The 19,414-nt window shown below is 46.1% G+C and overlaps 1 protein-coding gene across 9 annotated transcripts in view; it reads right to left on the bottom strand.

Moving 5' to 3' along the window:
* Fgf1 (fibroblast growth factor 1) overlaps window positions 1–19,414 on the bottom strand; it is a 94,275-nt gene that overhangs the window by 64,740 nt on the left and 10,121 nt on the right. For 5 of the 9 annotated variants that reach the window (XM_047556401.1, XM_047556393.1, XM_047556397.1 and 2 more), the window contains exon 2: window positions 18,287–18,443. The exons of 1 other annotated variant lie outside the window; for it this stretch is intronic. Coding sequence is in view for 1 of the 8 variants with exons in the window: in XM_047556391.1 (XP_047412347.1) it covers window positions 18,287–18,479 (193 nt within the window). In the remaining 7 variants the exon portion in view is untranslated. Of the gene's footprint in view, window positions 1–9,810; window positions 9,938–18,286; window positions 18,796–19,414 lie in introns of those variants that run through there. 3 more of the 9 variants (XM_047556394.1, XM_047556399.1, XM_047556391.1) reach the window with 3 other exon arrangements.

Consider the following 19,414-nt stretch of genomic DNA (forward strand, 5'->3'; position numbering starts at 1 on the left):
TGCGGGCTTTAAAGTAAGGCTTCCTGGTTTAAAATCCAGAAAGTCAGTTCACCTTTCTGAACCTCAGCGACTTCCTCTATAAAAGCAGGCCAGTGACAGCACCCACCCTGCATGCGTGTTACGCAGATAATGCAAACAAAGCACTGAACACCTGACACATAAATAAAAACTGCATTCTAGTGCGTCTCATAATTTGAGCTATTATTTTTGTTGTTATGATGATTCAGGAGGAATAAGATAAGCTCTCTGTCCTTGACAGAGGGTGAGAGGCTAAATAATAGACATCACATCAGACTGTGCTAAGTGCTCTGAGGGAGGTGCCCAGAGTGGCGGGGGGGATGGAGGGCTAAAGAGGAAGAAGGGAGCAGGATTCTGTGGAATCTGTGGCATCTCAGACAACAGCACAGAATCAAGGAACTGCCTGAGTGGCTGATGCCACCGAGCAGGGGCGGGGGTTTTAGGGATGTGCAAAGTTAGTGTAAGTTAGTCTGGAGTCAACTCATGAAGGACCTCAAAGGATGCCATTCCAGAGAATTCAAACTTATCTGCAAGCAAATAAAAGTAGAGACAGTGGAGCTTTTTTTGAGAAGGGAATTTGGAAAATGCTTCTGGAAACACTTTATAGGGAAATTTTGGTTACTGGTGGGGGTGGACAGAGCAGAGGCCGAGGAGCACAGAATTTCCAGTCTCTGAAAAGTGAATCTGTCCTCGCATAGTGTCTGTCTTCTTTACGAGGCTGCAGGCTGGCCTAGGACAGGGCCAAGCGCTTCCTTCTTGTGCTCATTCCCCCCAGTACAGCCCCTGATGCTCAACAGTTGTTAAACTGAAATAGAGAAAAGATCTTAAACTTGAGCCATGAGAGTAGAAGGAGAGGATCGTTCTACAGTCACCCGAACAGGAGGATGGAGAGGCTTTGGCAAAGAAATAATCAGACATACTTGGGTGGGGCAGGGCTGGAGGAGTGAATGGAGAGCTGTTTGCTGAAAGATGGGAGAAGCCCCTTCAGCAGCGCAAACACCAGGCTGCGGGGTGTGCGGCAAGTGAGGTGAGTAAGAGCCAGACGTCTGCTGACCGCTGCCTGGCAGGCAGTGAATGGACCTCTGGAGAGAAGCCAGATGTGTGGCAGTTGCAGGAAAGTCAGAGCAGAGAGGAAAGAGGAGTTTTTGTTGTTGTTGTTGTTGTTTTGGGCTACTGGGGATCGAATTCAGAGCCTTGTGCTTGCAAGGCAAGCACTCTACCAGCTAAGCTACCTCCCCAGCCCGAAAGAGGAGTTTTTTAGGGAGAACAGCCTGAAGACTGGATACAGGTAGACAGAGGTGGCCACCCTGGGGTCACTGACCCTGGAGTCACCCGGTTAGGCACTAGATGAGCAGTGGAACCTGAACCCATAACGTAGCAGGGTCACCGGGTTTTTTGAGTTGCCTTTAAAGAATAATCAAATAACTTGTATAATAACAGGTGTACTAACCCTGAGAGTAAACACGTGGAAACAAAGGGAACCAACTAGGAAATACATCTAGAAGGAAAGATCAAGGGCACTAACTCCTGACAGGATCTACTAAGATGGTTGTAAAGTTAGAATTTATGGTTGGAGGTTTCTCAATGTATTTCACAAGGGAAATTTCACGAGTAGCACAGGTACACCAAGATGAAGTTTGCCTGGTTGTTGACCCCAGCACCCACTTTAACATAGAATTCATTATAGATGAAGCTCCCATTGAATGGGGGTGGTGGCCATGACAGTTCCAGAGAAGACCAACTAGGGTCAAAAACTTCCTGCCTGCCATGAAGGAGGAGATAGATATCTGATCGGTAAAGACAGCAGAAGGGGGACCCCAGGTCTTCTGGTAAACATCAAGCAGTAATAAATTTGGAAGTAGCATTATTTCCTTTGCCATTCTCTGGAGATGACCTTCTTTCCTTCTAGACTGTTCTTTGCTTGAGCCTTACTTTCACTTATAATAAAATTCTCTTGCTTGTCTTTTCATGTCTGACTTAAGATTTTCTTTTGTTAGGACACAAGAACTGAGGCTTGGATCTTGGGTTCCCCATTTGCCTGTGACAACCCCACACTCCCAGAGACTCCCAGTGCAGCCGGTTATCTCAGAGAAGTCACAGAGGCCTGGCAAGTAGAGGCAGAGTCTGGAGGAGAGTCAAAGGGCACAGGATTCAGCATCGGAGGGGTGTTGGGCTGGGCCACACTGTTCAAAACTGCAAAGAGGTTAAATGTGGAAAGTGGGCCCCAGAGCCTCAGGATTGCTCTCCTGCCTCCAGTGGTGCTGTTCCATTCTGTTCTGCATACTGTCACTGAGGTTTCTTCCTGTAGGAAGACCTGCCTACAAAAATTTGAGGTTAGGAGATCTTTCCTTGCTCCCTACTTCCCAAATTTCAAGACCCCAAATCCTTGCCTAAACATTTAAGTGGACCCAAATCCAGACTGAAAGGCCTCACTTCCCACTGTATCTTTCCAGCCCTTTGGGCATCTCCCTCTCCCTATCACACACCAAGAACTCCCACCCCTTCATGCATTGTCTCTTGCTGTTCCCCCACCTGGAAGGCCCTTCTCCATTTTTTTGCTAATTAAAACTCTTCTCATCCTTCAAGTGTCTGCCGAATGCAATCACCCTTGCAAAACTTTCCCTGATCTTGCCATTAAGAGCCTCCCTGAAGGACCCACAGTGTGGCGCTTGCCCAGCAATTACTTCATTCCTTAGCCAACCAAGTTGGCTTGTCTCTCTCTGCACACTGCAATATGAGAGCAGAGAACACATCTTATCCTTGACTCCCACAGTGTGGTTCTTACACACAAAAGGCACCCAACCAGCACCAGCAAGGCATGTGCCCAAACCTGGGTTGCCTTAAAGTTAAATGTGTTAACTGTGATCTCTGGAGCCTCTCTGGTATTGAGAACACACCACCCTATTACCCCACCCCAGGCTTCTGAACATTTCCCATGATTAGACAGAAACGTAAAAACTTGGCCTGGCCATCAGAAGTGCTTTATCACATACCCTACTGCCTAGGATGGCGATTTAGAGAAATCCTACATAATTCCATCAGGATCATGATCATATTCCAATAAATATGAATTAGGAGGAAAAAGCATCTGCTCATTTAATCATTTATCATCTTCTGATCTTCCCAAGAGGCCCTGGCAGTATTTAGATTAAATAAACACACTGTTTCAACCCTCAACAGTCTGCTGTTTATAAGGAAACATATAGTCAAGATAAATACCCAATACTACTAGGTGTCTAGTGTGTCTGCATTAACAATGTATAGTATATGAATAGATAAGTTCTTCCTGCTGTCTGCATTATAGAGATTAGCCATTTCCTGCATTGTTTTATAAAACGGAGAGCAATTTAGGATTGATCTAGAGAGTCCTTTTTTGTGTTGTTGCTTCGCCTGCTTTGTTTTTATTTGAGGATAGACAGTTACAAAATGCAGCTGGCCCAGTGCAAAGAAAGGCTACGTTCCTTGTGCAGCTGTGAACAAAAGAATTATTTAAAGATATCTCTAATGCAATCAACCTGGTTCTTGGTGGGGAAGAAAAAAAAAAGAGTTAATTGTCTTTAATACTTTAGACTTTGACATGCAGCCCATCCCCCGCAAGCCCCCCACCCTCCAAAAAAAAAAAAGAAGGAAAAAGAAAAATATAGCCAGACGGTATTTTGAGTGATTTGACAATTCATTTTCCTTGGCTCTTTCAGAGTAGAAGGGGAGGGAGTTTTCCAAAGCACTGCACTAGTAGAAAGTGCTTCCTTCTTCATAAAAGACATTTCCTGAGCCTCCACCCCCTGCTGGGCAGGGTGCTCAGGAGAGCCTTGCTGGTTTTGCCTCATTGAACCCTCTGAGGTCTCTGCCTTTTATACGGAGGGGAAACTGAGGCTCAAGAAAATGAATGTGCCAGGAAGGACTGAAATTTAAACCCAGTTGTCTAGCTTCAGGACCCACATTTTAGTCATAACTGAGTTTTTTCCTAACTTATTCCTATTGTGGTGAATTTACACCAAAGCATACTTGAGAGGTGAGTAATGACCAGCACTGAGGAAGTGCAGAGGGTTTTAATGACATCTCAACTTGAAGTGATTCTGAAGGTCAGAGGCAAGAAACATGCCAGTTAGTCTACCCCAAAGGGCCCTAAAAAGAATTATCTGCTCCCTTTTATATTTGAATGTGTAGTTTTTGGTTTGTTTTTTCCTTTTTAATAGCACTGTAACTGCTATGATCTGATTGTTTGGGGCCCAGAAAATTCATATGTTGAAATTCAAACCCCCAAGACAATGGTATTAGGAGGGGGCCTTTGGGGAGTGACTAGGCCATGAGGGCGAAGCCCACTTGAGCGGGGTTACTAATCTTATAAAAGAGGCCTCAGAAAGGGATCCCTCCCTGCTTCTGCTGTGTGAGGTCACAAGGAAAAGATGGCTGCCGGGAAGCTCCCACACCGGACACTGAGTCAGCTGGCTCCACCATCAAGACTTCCCAACCCAGAACCTCATAGAAGGAGGGACGGAAGGAGGATGAGAAAGGGGAGGAAATATGCAATGAATTCAACAAAATCATGTGACATGATTTTTTTTTGTTATGTAAATGTGCCGAGGGGACCTTCACCTTTATGTATTTGTAGAAGTACCAACCAAAAATAAATAAATAAGGAGCAAAAGGAAGATCAGTACAGTAGAGGAAGGAGAACAGCAGAAAGAAGGAGAGGGGGAAAGGCAGAGATGGGGATTGAAATCAAATTCTTTGCATGTATAATTTTGTCAAAATGAGCCCAACTACTATGTATGAGTATAATGCTCTAATTTAAAAAAAAGAAATACATTTGTTATTTATAGCACTATAAGTTTATGGTATTTTGTTATAGCAGCCCAAACATACTAAGATGGTAGCTATGCATAACTGTTTTGTAGAAGAATGTTTAATATGGTGTTATTGATAATTATGACCACAAATTGAATATCTAATAATATGGACTCATTAAATAAATTATAGAGGAATACACTGCCACCATTAAAAATTCCATTATAGAAGATATTAAATGGAGCTAGGAAGGATGGTAGAATGAATCTGACATTATTACCCTATGTGCATATGTGTCTAACACAACCGGCGTGATTCTAGATCATGTACAACCAGAAGAATGAGAAGTTATACTCCATTTATGTATGATGTGTCAAAGTGCATTCTACTGTCATATATGACTAATTAGAACAAATAAAAAACAAACAAGCAAAAAAAAACAAAGAATATTAAATGAAATGGGAAATGTTCATGATATATTAAGTAAAAAAGTACGTTAAGTACAATATAGAATTATTTTTATTATACACACACTATACATGAATAAATCACTAGGAAGGTAGGTAGGTAGGTAGATAAGGAGAGACAGACAGACACAAACACAAATAAAAGAAAAAACTGGAAAGGTATAAATCATTATTATCGATATTTTAAATAGTGATTATCTCTGGATGATGGGTAAATTTTTATTTTCTAAAAATTGTTAAAGTTCTATTTTATCTTTTCTTCAATTACATTTATTTTAATCACCCTAAAATAATTTTAAATAACATGTACTCATTAACTCAGCAATATCATTAAACAAGAAGATCCTGAGCATCCTGAGAGGATCTATACCAGACACTGTGTATTCAAAGCTATAAAAAAGAGAAAATGAAAAAGACAACAAACTTGCTCATATCCCTGCTCTGCCAGCAGTTTGGATGCTTTCCTTCAGGTCTTTTTCAGTTTCAAAAACATAGTAGTGACCCAACCAGGCAGCAAGGAACCTGGTTTGTAGTTAGGCGACCAACCTCCAGACCCTGACTGTCACATTCTACCAAGTGATGTCCCGACGCCTCCACTTAAGCCTCAGCTCTGTCGTCCTTAAAAAGGATTAAGCGTGGTACCTATGCCCTTGATCTTTTTGAGGATCAAATGAGTTAATAGAAATAGAAGCCTGCAACGCCCAGCAAATAATGACTGCTATTATTCTCTGCCAAATTTTTATGTTGTACTTCGGTTCCATATTCCATGTGCTTCCTTCTGAAGAGCAATAACATAGTGTGTGTTCCCCAGAGAGCAGGAACCACTGCTCATGGCGTTTGGGTATACATATCATCCATGAGCTGCAGACTAAGTGAGATCACTCCGTCAAAGCAAGTTCTATCAATGTTGTACATGTCGTCCTTGTTTTTAAATCATGTTTTCTTCCTAGTTGATCAAACAATGCCTCAAAAATAGTGGATTTGGCCCATTTGGGCTCAAATCTCAACCAAAGATGTAAAAGACAGACAGAGCTACCATGGTGTAAAGAAAGAAGAGTAGTTATGCACCTTTCAGGACCACCGGAGGGGCAGATGTTGAACAAAGAGCTTCTTAACTGTGTTTGGAAATCTACTAAACACGGCCAGTTACAGGCAATAGGCTGTGTAACCCCCATGGCTCATGCTGGCCAACCCTGCAACTGGGGCCTGGATGTCTCAGGCTGGGTTACAACTGTGGGACATAGTTCTCTGAGCTCTTTGGAAGGAGCTAATTCCCAAAGAGCCAGCATGTGTTCAGTGGTCCTGCTCCACTCCAGCCTCAGCAGCCGTCACTTCCCTGCCTCTCCTCTCACCCCTCTCCAAGTCAGTTCTCCTTTTAGGAACCAAGTGAAGATCTTAAAATGTCTACTACCACCTGTCACCACCTTGCCCAGTGGCTTTCCACTGCACCCAGAATGAATCCCCCAAACTCTTCTCGAGACTCCAGGACCTGGCAGGACCTGGCCACTGATCCCCTCCCCAGCTTATCTTGACCACTGCCTCTTTGCCCCCTAGGCTTCCAGCTTCCCAGTGTTCCATTGCATTCTAGAACATTCCATGTTCTTGCCCATGCTGGGGCCTTACTACATGTTCTTTCCTCCCTGAGGAAGTCTCTACCCTGCTCCTTGATTGCTTGGTGCCCCCCATTCTTCTGGCCTCTGCTTCTATGGCACCTCCTCAAAGAGGCTTCCCCTTTCCACCCCACACGCAAGAGCCTCTGCTATACCGGCCTTGCTTGTTCTTTTGAGTCAATAGACCTTTTTTATTTCTATGATTTCTACTTCTTCCATTTATTTCTTTGTTGCCCTTCTTGGTTTGTGTGAAGATGTTCTGTGTCCTATTCCCGGGCCCCATCAGAATGTGACTCCTCAAGAGTAGGGACCGAATCTGTCCTTTTGTTCTCATATCCCCAGTGCCGGACCCTCATGGTGTTGCTCAATAAATGTGAAAGGAAAAGAGTCAGGGAGAGAGGGAGGAAGCCCCCCAAAACAGGGCCACCATTCTAGGCGGTCCTGTTTCCTGTGGACGTAGGCAGTATGTCCTGCTCAGCCCTAGCATTATGGTGCAAGTTAAAAATAAAACCCCGGTGGAATGAGAAGCCTTTAAAGAGGATCGGGGAGAGATAATGAGAAACATGAGCTGACCAACGCAGGTCCAGCAGGATGTGGGACTGGCCAGGAAGAAAAGAATCTTGACTCCAGGAAAATACTGACTTTGGGGCTGCCATAGCATGATGAACGTACAGCTCCCAGTTAGTCACCAGAAGTCTCTCCCTTGAGCAGCAGTGTATGAAAAGATTTTAAGGTAGCCAACTCAGGACACACTTCCATCCTTGAGCAAGATGTGGTTAGAGTTTTTAAGAGACAATTCCTAGAACAGGGGCCTCTGCAGCCCTCCTCCGACTGTGAGCAGTGAGAAGAGGGAGAGGCCTGGAGGTAACCCAGAGGCGAGGAAGCCTTTTGACTCATCCCCCAGCTGACCTCCCCCAGGGCCCATCCAGCGTGGGATCCGAACCTCCCACCATAGTAGGGCTCCAGCCAGCTAGCCTAAGGTGAAGCCACCCTCCAAAGGCTTGGCTCAGTCCTGGGGCAGCACAAAGCAGGGAGGGGAGGGTCAAAGGGTCTCCAGAAACAACCCAACGTCGCCTTGGAAACACATTCCCCCCTTGCACAGCGAGCATCTGGATCCACCCTGAACCAGCTGTGTGTCAAGCCTTGGTGGGAGGTGGGGAAGTGTTAGGAAGGGCCAGAGTGGGAGAGGCAGGGTCCATTTCCTTTAGAGGAGAATATCAATCTTTAGGCCTTGGGGAGACATCTCAAGTCCCAGAAGAGCAGTAGGCTACAAATCCGTATTCCAGGCCTGGCTCGCTGGAGTGAAAGGATGGGCTGAGCGGGGTGTGGGGGCTGCCAGTATCCCCTCCTCCAGACCGCAACCTGGACCCCATCCCAGAATCCATCTGTCTGTGCTGCTTCCATAAGCCAAGTGATGTGCTCATGGTCACCTGGTGTGAGGGAATATTCACAACCCTCTACAACATTGATCACCACTGGATTTTTCCGTTCACAGCTATGAGACAGTCAGGAGGGCCACAAAGGGTGGGAAGGGAATTAGCAAGAGAGACAGCCGTGCAGTGAGCTTTACACATCACCTCTAACTTAACTTCCACAACCATCCCCCAGAGGAGCTCTTGTGGAGAGAGCTGAAAGAGGACCAGTTCCTTAACCCAGGTCACTGGGCCGGGAGGACAACACGTCAGGCGCAGCTGGATGCAGAACGGCTGTGTGATTTCCCACATGTAGTAGGTCACCTTTCCAATCCCCGCAGTCAACTTTCAGATGATTTCAACTCAAAGTCCAGCACTAGGGACTTCTGAGCAGAATTTTTAAGGAGTCCATGTACGGAGGGTGGGAATTCCAAAGACTTCATGTGCGCTGAGCAAAAGGGGTAAAAGCCGACTCTCTTTAAATGTTTCTTGGAAATATCTCCATCTTGAAGTTGCCAGAAAAGCAGCCTACATGTGTTGTGGGCTCCAACCCTTCAAGGGACTATTGCTCTCTTGGTGGGTTCTAGGTTCCTGTCATGAGGGTTTCAGGTGCTAAAAATCACAGGCTGATAATCCTTCCCAGAGACAAAAAAAAAGGCTCTCAGGGAACAGCAGGGTAATAGGTGACCTTCATGCCCTAACCAGGACCATGTTTTGAGTTCAAATACATTTATACAAAGACTTCCAAAAGACCTTAGCCAGACAGCTAAGTTTGTCAATAGCAATAACAATTCAGATTTTACTGAGCAAACACTACAACACTCTGCATTGTGTACTAAAACATTGGGGTACTTAATGTGTTAATTCTCTAAATTTTTATACCAACATAGTATTGACATAGTATTGACAGGTACTATGGACTTTGCCTGTATTGATTCACATATTTCTGTCAATGAGTGCTAGGGTATAGGTACTATTATTATGTCTATTTTATAGAAACGGAGAAGCAATGTAACTTTTCCAAGGTCACACTGCTACTGAGTACCAGATCCAGAATTTGAACCCATACAAGTGCTACCCAAGAGTCCCTACTCTTGACCACTATACTGTGCTAACAAAATTCCAGTCTATTTCTGAAATAGTGGAAAGGCAATGAGAGAGATGGGTCAGAAGTGGAACTATCAGAAGAATTCTTGGTTTCCTATGCCAGCAACTTAGGGTCTTCTCAGCCAGCTCTCAGCAAAGACATCCCAGGACAAGTCTTGGATAATGGCAATGAGTTTTGTGTGGCCAACTGCATGGAAGTGTCACACAATTAAAAGGGAAGAAGAAAATTTCCTTTGAAAGATGCCATTGTGAAGCTGACCTGCATCTCTGTCATTTAGAAATGTCCCCATTATTACTTCAAACACAGAAAAAAGATCACACATAAGGAGTGATATTTGGCTTCTATAACTAGGATACCACCTGTCATGAAGGTGATGCAGCCACCTCCAAGAAGCCCGGGTCACCCACCTGCACCCCTGAACAGAGGACAGGGCCTCCTCTAGGTCCTGGACTTGCTGCACGACCATAGGGCACAGCTCTGCAGCACTCCCTCCCTGCTTTTCCTCCAGGGCCGTGTCAGATGCTGCCATAGATTCTGAGGAAGAACAGAAAGAGGGGACCTGCTAGAAGCCCTTTGTGCCATCAAAGGTCCTGGGCAGCACTTTGCACACACTAGTTAACCATGGGGGCAAGGCAGAGGTGAGCTACTCCCTCCCACTGCCTCTGTGGGTGCAAAGGCCAGAACTTGCTGGATCAGTGCCTTCCTTCTGGGTGTCTGGCATCCCTTGCTTGCCTCTGATGCACATCAGCCAAAGAAGTTTTTCTTTTCTGAGCATGAATAATACCATGAGGGTAGATTGTTCCAGAGATAACACCCAGTCAGTTAAGCCAGAGCAGTAACACAGAGAATGGGGCTTGGAGACCTGTGAGGGGCCCCTGATGCAAAATTCCTGGTTTCACTCTCAGACGGGCCTGCCCCTTTGCAGAGAGGCAAGGACCAACAGAGGGTAGCGGTCCCATTGCTGTCCTGGGTCTTGGTTGTCTCATTCTCAAGATGTAATGATTCACTCATTCACTGGACAGATATTTATTGAGCCCCTACTACATGGGTAGGCTCTGTGCTATGCACTGGGATATAGCAAGGAACAAGACAGAAAAGATCTACTTCCAGTCCTCCAGAGGCTTACCTAAGGGAGAAAAGGAACCGCAACTTAAAAAAAAAAAAAAAAAAAAAAAAAAGTTTCCTGAAAAGAAATTCAATAGTTCAGGAAATAAAAATAAGAATTGACAGATGGAATTAGATTACCTTAAAAGGCTTCTGCACAGTAAAGGAAACAATCGATAGAGTGAAGAGACAGACAAACTGCAGAATGGAGAAAGTCTTCACCAGCATTCATCTGACAGAGAATTGATATCCAGAATATAAAAAGAACTTGAAAAAACTCAGCAACAAAAGAGTAAGAAATCTAGTAAAAAATTAGGCAAATGATCTGAACAGACACTCCTCAAAAGAAGAAATACAAATACAATAAATATATATGAAAGCTTGCTCAATATTTTTAGCCATCAAGTAAATGCAAATCAAAACTATACTGAGATTCTATCTCACCCTGGTCAGAATGGCTATTACAAGGAATAATAATAAATGCTGCAGAGGATGTGGAGAAAAAGAAATCCTTATACACTGCTGGTGAATGTGAAATTGCACAGTTGCTATGGAAGACAGTATGAAGGTTCCTAAAAAAAAAAAAAATATATAACAACCATATGATCCAGGTATAGCACTCCTGGGTACATGCCTGAAGGAATCAAAGACAGTATAAAATACAGATAACTGCAAACCCTTGTTTATCACAACTCTTTTCCCAATAGCCAAGTTATGGATATGAAAATGTGATCTATATAGTGGAGTATGATTTAGCCATATATTAGAACAAAATCATGCTTGTCGTTTGCAGGAAAATGGATGGAACTAAAGAGCATCAGGTCAAGAGAAATAAGCCAGATACAGAAAGCAAGCATAGCATGTTCTCTCTCATATGTGGGAAATAGAAAGAAAAAAAAAAAAGATGACTTGAATGTAGAAAAGGGACTATTATTAGGGAATGGGAAAGGACTGGGACGAGGGGGAGAGAGGGGAAGATAAGATAAAAAGAGGCATGATACATGCGTGTGTGGAAATGGCGTCACAGTGAAACCCATTAACCTGTATGATTAACACGCATTCATAAAAAATCAACAAAATAGGAAAAAGAAGAAGAAGTGATGAGTAACTATCAACTGGGATAAGTGCCATGAAGGAAAGAGAGGGAGGAAGGGAATAACGGGGAAGCATCTTGGAGGGGTTGACAAGCCCTTCGAGGACTGAGAATGGAAAGAGGTCTGCTAGGACAAGACTGGGAGCCTTCCAGGCAGATGGAACAGCAATGGCAAAGTCTCAGAGGTAGGAAAGGGCCTGGAACAGCAGAGAACGAAGGGAAGCCAGCGGGATCGAGTGGACACTCTTGAGTGTATAGCGAAGCGTGCTCTAGGAAATCATCCTTCCTTAGCCAAATCCAGTCCCTCTGCTCAAATCCAAGTGAAGGGAATTCTTTTCCAGGCAGGCAAGGTGTGTAGTAAAGACTTGATGTTGAGTTTTCTATAGCAGAACTTTTGTAATAGATGTACTGTGTCCGCGGCATTTAACAGGGTTCCTGAGGATGGGAATGGCGGTCAGGGACCAAAGAGGCAGGCAGCTAGATGGGCTGGGATCTCCCTGCTCCCAGTACAGACCTGGATGGCTGTATTTTGTGTGAGATTACGAATGAGACAATTTGACCTTGGGTCTTCTAAACTTCTCTTTTCAGCACCCTCTGCCCATTTCAGACCCTTTCTAGAACGACTTCTCCCCCAATGTCCTCAGGGGCTCTGCCTGGGCTTCCTGGCCCCTCTCCCATAGCCTGCAGCACAAATGGCCTCCTGCAGGTAAAGCACAGGCAGGCAGAGCAGAGGCCGAGCTCATCAGAACTCTACATCCTGCAAATGATGCTGAAGAAGGGGCCTCCCAGCTGCGTGTGGCAGAATGAGCCTGGTCCAGCTGCCCACACTCAATAATTAGCCTCCCCAACAGGAAAGAACTGCCCCTATTTAGAGTCTTCCCAATAGGGCCATATAAACAGCTAGAATGTACACTGTTGAGAAGGACCATGACTGGAAGACAATTTAGGAAGTAGCCTAGAACTCCACTCCCTAATGCCCAGGCTGCTGACCCCAGTCTATAAAACCAAGGGAGCCTGACATCTTGCCTCAGGGACAGCCCACTGCCAACCCAGGTCATCAGCATCTTTAGCCCAAGATATTTTTAAATGAAAATTTGGCCCTATGTATGATCACTTTCTCCTCAGACTTTCTATAGCTCACAATTTAATGACCTAAATCCTCCACAGGGTCATGTGGTCTGACCCTGCTTGGCCCCTGGGCTCCCATTCTCCCACACTGACCTTCCTCCAACCACTGGGCAGTGCCAGGCTTCCTCACACCATGTGGCCTTCACACATGCTCTTCCCCCGCCAGAAACACTCTGCCTCCCCACCTGATGCCTGCCAGTCTTCAGATCTCAACCCGAGCACCACCTCCTCGTCACCTGCCCAGATCCCTTACTTTCCCCCACTGGGTCAGGCGCCTCTGCCGTATGCTTTGCAGACCACCTTGGAGTCATTGCTTGACTGATGTCTGTACCTCCATTCAGCCTCCAATATTCATGGTGGTGGGGACTGTGTTGCAGCCCAGGAGACCTCCCTGACACACAGGAGGTGCCCCATGAGCGAGCTAGAGGAACCTGCAGTGGTCATCAGTGATCTTCGTATGCCCATCCTGTCCCCACTCCATCTCTTTCTCCTCCTGCCTCCTTTTTGTGTTACTTGCCCTTGCTTCCTCCCCCTTCTGTCTTTCTATTCAGTACTTCCTTCCTGATCCTTGAGCCTACTTGTAACTCCAGAGAACACCAAGTAAGTCACCGAAAGACACTCTGAGGTTGTTTTTTTTAACAAAAATTGCTGTAACTTTGCATAACATATTGACCCTCAACTAGATCACTAGAAGCTTGAGGTCAAGGTTTCTGCTGGTTTGGTTCCTTCCAAAGACTGTGTTTATAGGACTCTCCTTGGTTTACAGACGGCCATCTTTTTCCTAGTCTCTTCATTTCATCTTCCCTCTATACATGTCTCCCTTTTCATAAGTTGCCCTTTTCATAAGGGCACCAGTCAATGTAGTTAGGGCACCCTCTAATGACCTCATTTTAAATTTGATTTTCTATGAAAAGACCCTATCTCCAAATAAGGTCGCAGTCTTAGATACTGAGGGTCAAGGGGTACATTTGAGCATATAAATTTAACCCATAACATCTACCCCTGACCTGCCCATTTCCCCAAACCACTTTGACTCATTGAATGAAATAAAAATAGGAAAACAAAGGAACATAGCATTTTCTGAAGGGATCATATGTGAGTTTGGGAATGTGACCTGGAGAAAGTCACCCCACCAAATAATGAGAAAGGAGGGCTGAACTGCTGGGCTAGAACTACTCTCATATAATAGCCTAGTGGATCCATGTCTGGGTTCTGGTAACCTGAGTTCAAATCCCAGCTCAGCCACTTCCGGCAATGAGGCCTTTTCCCTCACTTGCAAAATGTGACTAATAATAGTATCTAATTTATGAGATTGCTGTGGAGAATTAATGAGAGATTAGCATAGTGGAGGACCTAGTCCTTTGCCCAGCACAGAATAACTCAATATGCAGAAAGTGTGTGCTTCTTATTTCTATAACAGGTATAGTTTCAGTCAGGTAATTCAAGAAGTGACGACAGAGAAAAAGCTGCCACTGATTCTGGCCCCACAAGCCTGTGTTTCTTACCAGTAATAAAGAGAAGGGAGTCAGAGCAACAGCACTTTTTAAATTGTGAGTTTCTTTTTTTTTTTTTTTTGCAGCACTGGAGATTGAACCCAGGGCCTTGTGCTTGCAAGACAAGCACTCTACTAACTGAGCTATCTCCCCAGCCTGTTAGCTTCTTCAGTTGTGATCTATGGACCACAAGACACAGCAAGAGAATGCCACCAGTCTCCCTGTGGCACAGAATCACCTGGGCCCCACCCAGGAAATGCAGAATCTGGGTCTCTCATGGACCCACTGAATCACTACTGCACCCAGGACTCAGAAACCTGATTTTTTAACAAGTTCCTCTGTGATTCTTATGCACATTAAAGTTTGAAAACCCCTGGACCAGAGTACAGTTCCTGGAGGAGCAGGGATGAGTCATGTCCATGAGTAACCCTGCACATCCACACCACCCTGGTGCAAGGTGGACACACCCCTCACACCTGTTTGCATTACCAGCATTCCTTGGACACAGCCAGAGAGCTCATCTTGAGCAATTAGGCATAAACCAAATTTCTGTAAGTTACACTTTAAGTGTACTCTTTAGAGGGATCAAATCTTACATAATTATAAACTTTACTGTGGCCAGACATTTAGTTTTGGATTGCCCACTTCTCTTCTTCCCACAACTGGGGTCCCCCAATGTTAACCTCAGGCTTAGCTCAAGATGACCTCTGACCTTGAGTTTTGGAGGATGGAGGGAGTCCTGGCCAAGTCTACTGGCTAAGCCTGTGTCTCTGATGTCAGGAAGCGATTCTTCTGTCCTTGGGCACCATCCCCCACCTGCTTTAGGAAAACCAGAGACCCACCTCTTCCCTCAGGGCTGGCATTCACATCTAGTTCCCAAAGGCTATAGGTCTTCAAGACTGATTCTGCCTGTAGCCCAAGCAAGCATCCTACCATCTCCTAGCAGATTCTAAATCCTGGTTTACTTTCTAGGGCTTTCAAATATCCCCCTGTTGCTGAATTCCTGTCACCAAATTCCACTGTCTCTCAGGACACCTCCCATAGTCCCCCTAACCCTCCCCCCCCCCCCCCCCCCCCCCGTTAGGAGTACAGCAGTCTGGAAAACCTGGGTGTGAAGCTCGGCTCTGCCACCTGGTAGCTGTGGGACTGTCAGTAAACAACCCACCCACCAAACCTCAATTCCTGTGTCTATAATATCTCCTATTCCACAGGGTTGTTCTGAGAATCCAGTGAGTTGGTTCAATTAAACTCAATCCCAGTGCCCAGACATAGGAAGGACAAGCAATGCTGGCAACCAGGACAGAAGTTCTTCTGTTTCTGATTCTCATAGAGGCAAACAAAGCCCCATGCCAAAGCAAAAGTGCCTCTGTGCTGCCAAGAGATGGCACCCATGGTCACTTGTAGGACATGGCTTGGGACTTTGGAACAAATGGACTTGTGAGCAGTCTCTTAGGAGCTCCTCGTTCAATAATATTAATAACAAACACTCACATGATACTCTAAGCCAGGCATGGTACTAAGGTTATTACTCCTTTCATTCTTTCATAACAAGGTTGGGGCTGGGAAGGTAGCTCAGTGGTGAGTGCTTGCCTGACGCATACAGGGCCCAGGGTTCCATTACCAGCACCAAAAAAATTAAATACAACAAGACTTGTATTTCATCTCTCCACTTTACAGATGAGGAAACAAAGGCACACAGTTACAGAACTCAAAAGTGGCAGAGTGAGAATTTGGACCCTGGCTGCAGAATCCATGTACTCAGTCACCATGGTATAGTACTTCTCTTCCACAGGAGTTAAAACAATGGCTATCCCTCTTTCTCCTTTCTCTCCCTGCAGGCCACTGGCCCAGAAGCCTGCTCTTGGGCTCCTTGACTTACCTTCCAGCTGAGTTGGACAACTATCAGCCCAACCCATCTCTGTACCTGCCCAGCCAGGAGGTTCCCTCCCTTTTCTGTGGTTGATTGGGCTGAATCCAGTCCCATCTGAAATGGAACACCCTGTGGGTGCTTGATGAACAATCACTGCTTAGTGAATCCTTCCATAAGGAAAAGTACCCACTGTTTATGTGCCATGCATAGATGTTAGCTTTACATAAAGCAGAATATGTCTGTGGCACAAATGGCTACAGTTATTTTCCCTGCAGCCCAAACCAATGGTACTGCATCAGGCAAGCAATGCCTGTTTAATGAGGTGGAAGTGGGTGTGCCTCCACTCTGCACAATACCTAGCTCCTGGCAGCTGGCACAGTGAGGCTGGCAGCTGGTGATCCTTGATAGCTCATTCAGGGTCCACAGGATGCATTTCTGCAGAGAGACTGTCACACTGTCTCTCCCAGATCAGATATCCATTCACAAACATAGATGGAGCTTGTGGATGTCCACCCCTCTCTCTCCTGAAAGTGACGTCATCCTGGTCAGTGCTACTCACCCCTAAGGCAAACCACTTAACCAGATCCTGCTTGCTTATTTTTGGAACCAGGTAAGGCATATATTAGGAAAGGGTATACTCATTGTTTTCTTGCTTCACTTTTTGATAGTATCTTTGCTTTTGATTAAGTATTTCATTTGCAAACTCATTTAGTCATGCTAAAAAAGACAAGGGCAACAAAAGAAAGTCTCCCTGCATCTTCAGCCAGCTGCCTCAGCAGTGAACTGGTGATCTTGCCCTCAGAGACATGATCTTCAGAGGGGACTTTCCTAGGAAGTCCTCAGTGACCAACACAAAGAAAACAAAGGAAAGGGGGATTTGTGGTTATGAATCAGAGGCCCCACCAAAATCCACACTTATTCACACAAATGATACTGGGGAATAGCTGGTCAACCCTTCACCAGACACCACTACTAAAGCAAGATCTTTTAAAGCCTTTGCCACTGTGGGGCTGGCTCTTCCTCATGTCAAGTCACAGGGGACAGCTTGGCTTGCCTGTTGCTGGATGCTCGTGTCCTCCCACTACGGCCCAGGGAGCTAAACCATGAACAACCACACCCCTGTAGAGAATGAAAGGTAAGGTGCTGGTCACCAAAGCCCAATGGAAAGAGGAGATGGGGAGGTAGATGTAGAACAGCCAGACAAAGCACAGAGTGCTTAAGTTCTGCTGAGACACAGTGAGCTCTTGGACCTGAAATGGTAGGTGAGGTCTCTTGAAAAATGGTACTTGATGAAATGCCTGAAATTCCTATCCTAGCACCTGGAGGTCCAAATTTCTCAAGTGCTCCTGTCTAGGAGCTCTGCATACTTCTGGTCATGTAAATGCAGCGAGGGTGTAGATCACCTGTGTGACAGAGAATGTGCCCAGGGGTCAGCCGTTCTGGCTCCTTCGCTACTGGTGCCTATGGGAGGGGTTCTGAGATAAGGATATGATAGTCAAAGATGACCAGAAGGTAAGAAATAACCCAGAATACTGCCCTTCAAAATAGAGAGCTCATACCCTCAGAGAGTCCTAGAATTCAGCTTGACACTTATACATGAGGCTGATAAAATCTAAGCTGCCCACTGTGTTGACAGGTTGCCCAACGCAGCTGAATTTCCAGGCTACCCGGGGGAGGGAGTGTGACACAGCAAGATCATGTCAGCCAGACTCCCCGCGGCACCGCTCTCAGCTTCCGCTGCACCGCAGGACCACATACAGCATTTAGTAAATGAGAACCTTCCTGGCTCCGCCGGTGCTGGGGCTGGCACGGGGAGGGTGAAGATAACGGGGCAGTACGGTGCATGATCACTTTCGCAGCCTCTAAACTCTCGGTGCTATTTTTACATATCTGTGGCATCAGCAAGACCTTCGCTCTGAGCCGTCTGCTCCGTGGTTCCAACCCAGCCAGAGAGGAGCTTCTTGGGATTCACTGGCAGGGGTGCTGGCTCCAGCGCTATCTGCTCTGAACATTTTTCTGCCTAACTTTTCTCTTTTTAACATTCCTCTCCAAGTACCCTTATACTTGCACCAAGGGAGACACACACACACACACACACACACACACACACACACACTACATATACACACTCCACATATACAACCTCAGCTCTGGATGGAACCTAGTCTCCCCAGAATAAATCCCCTGATTCTTACCTGCAGAGCTTGTAGGCTGAAGGCTGTCCTCCCTCCTGGATTGAGGAAACAGAATCGACTTGGTGTCCTCTGCTCTGTGTTTGTCACTGTCACCTTGCTGCGGCTGCTTCCCCAGCAGCCCCAAGCCAGCTCTCTGAACCTCTGGGCTACTGTAGCTCTGTGTGGGGAGAGGGACGGGCCATGGCATGCACATCAGGTTGCTGGCCTGCCTCCAGACGCCATGCCGCAGAGCAGGCCACCAGTCCCGGAGGGCTGTGTGGGAAGCGGAGAGGGGGCAGGGGGCAGGAGGCTGGGAATGCCAGCTTCTAGGTCTGTCTCTGGCCCTTGTCTATCATCAGAGGGGACCTGCCTGTTGACCACCACCCAGACCCAACCACGCACAGCAATGCACACATAGCTCTAAGCACCCCCGACTCTGGGCAGCAGGCCCAGGAACACAGAGCCTTTGGCCTGCAGAGAGAGGCAGAGACGGCAGACAGTGGCAGCAACTACCCCAGCTGTTATTTTAACATGGTTTCTCTTGGGGCAAATGCCTGAGCTGAATGGACTACTGGCCCGTCTGACCAGAATCCTGTTTATTTTGAAGCCTCAGTCACCAGGGAAACAGCAGGTCGTGGCTCAGAGACACTCCTCTGGAATCAGAGCGCTGCTGGATGAAAGGGAGCCCTTTTCTGTTCTGTCATCTGGCATTCTCGCATAGGGTGTAGGTGTGTCTGTGTGTGGCAGTGTCTGTCTGTGCCCTTCCCAGAGCTTAGCCCTAGGAAAGGCACTCTGCAAAGCCTGTCAAGGCAGTGGCTGTCCAGGCTAGGACTGGGGAGGGGTTGCAAAGAGACTATTTCTATCATTCCCCACCACCATTCAAGCCTGTCCCTGTTAGACCAGGTGAAGGCTCAGGTGAGCCCAGTGTCAGGGCTGAGGATTCCTTCAATGGACCTCGAACATTGTTCTCACACCACTTGATGGCATGGTGGGAGAAGGAAGGAAGGAAGGAAGGAAGGAAGGAAGGAAGGAAGGAAGGAAGGAAGGAAGGAAGGAAGGAAAGTTAGTTGAACAAATAAAGGTGGAAATGAAGGTGGACTGAAAGGTGTCTTTGAAGAGACCAAATGGAAACATAATTAATAGTTCCCT

This window comes from Sciurus carolinensis, chromosome 6 (assembly GCF_902686445.1).
Source record: "Sciurus carolinensis chromosome 6, mSciCar1.2, whole genome shotgun sequence".
Taxonomy (NCBI): Eukaryota; Metazoa; Chordata; class Mammalia; order Rodentia; family Sciuridae; genus Sciurus; species Sciurus carolinensis.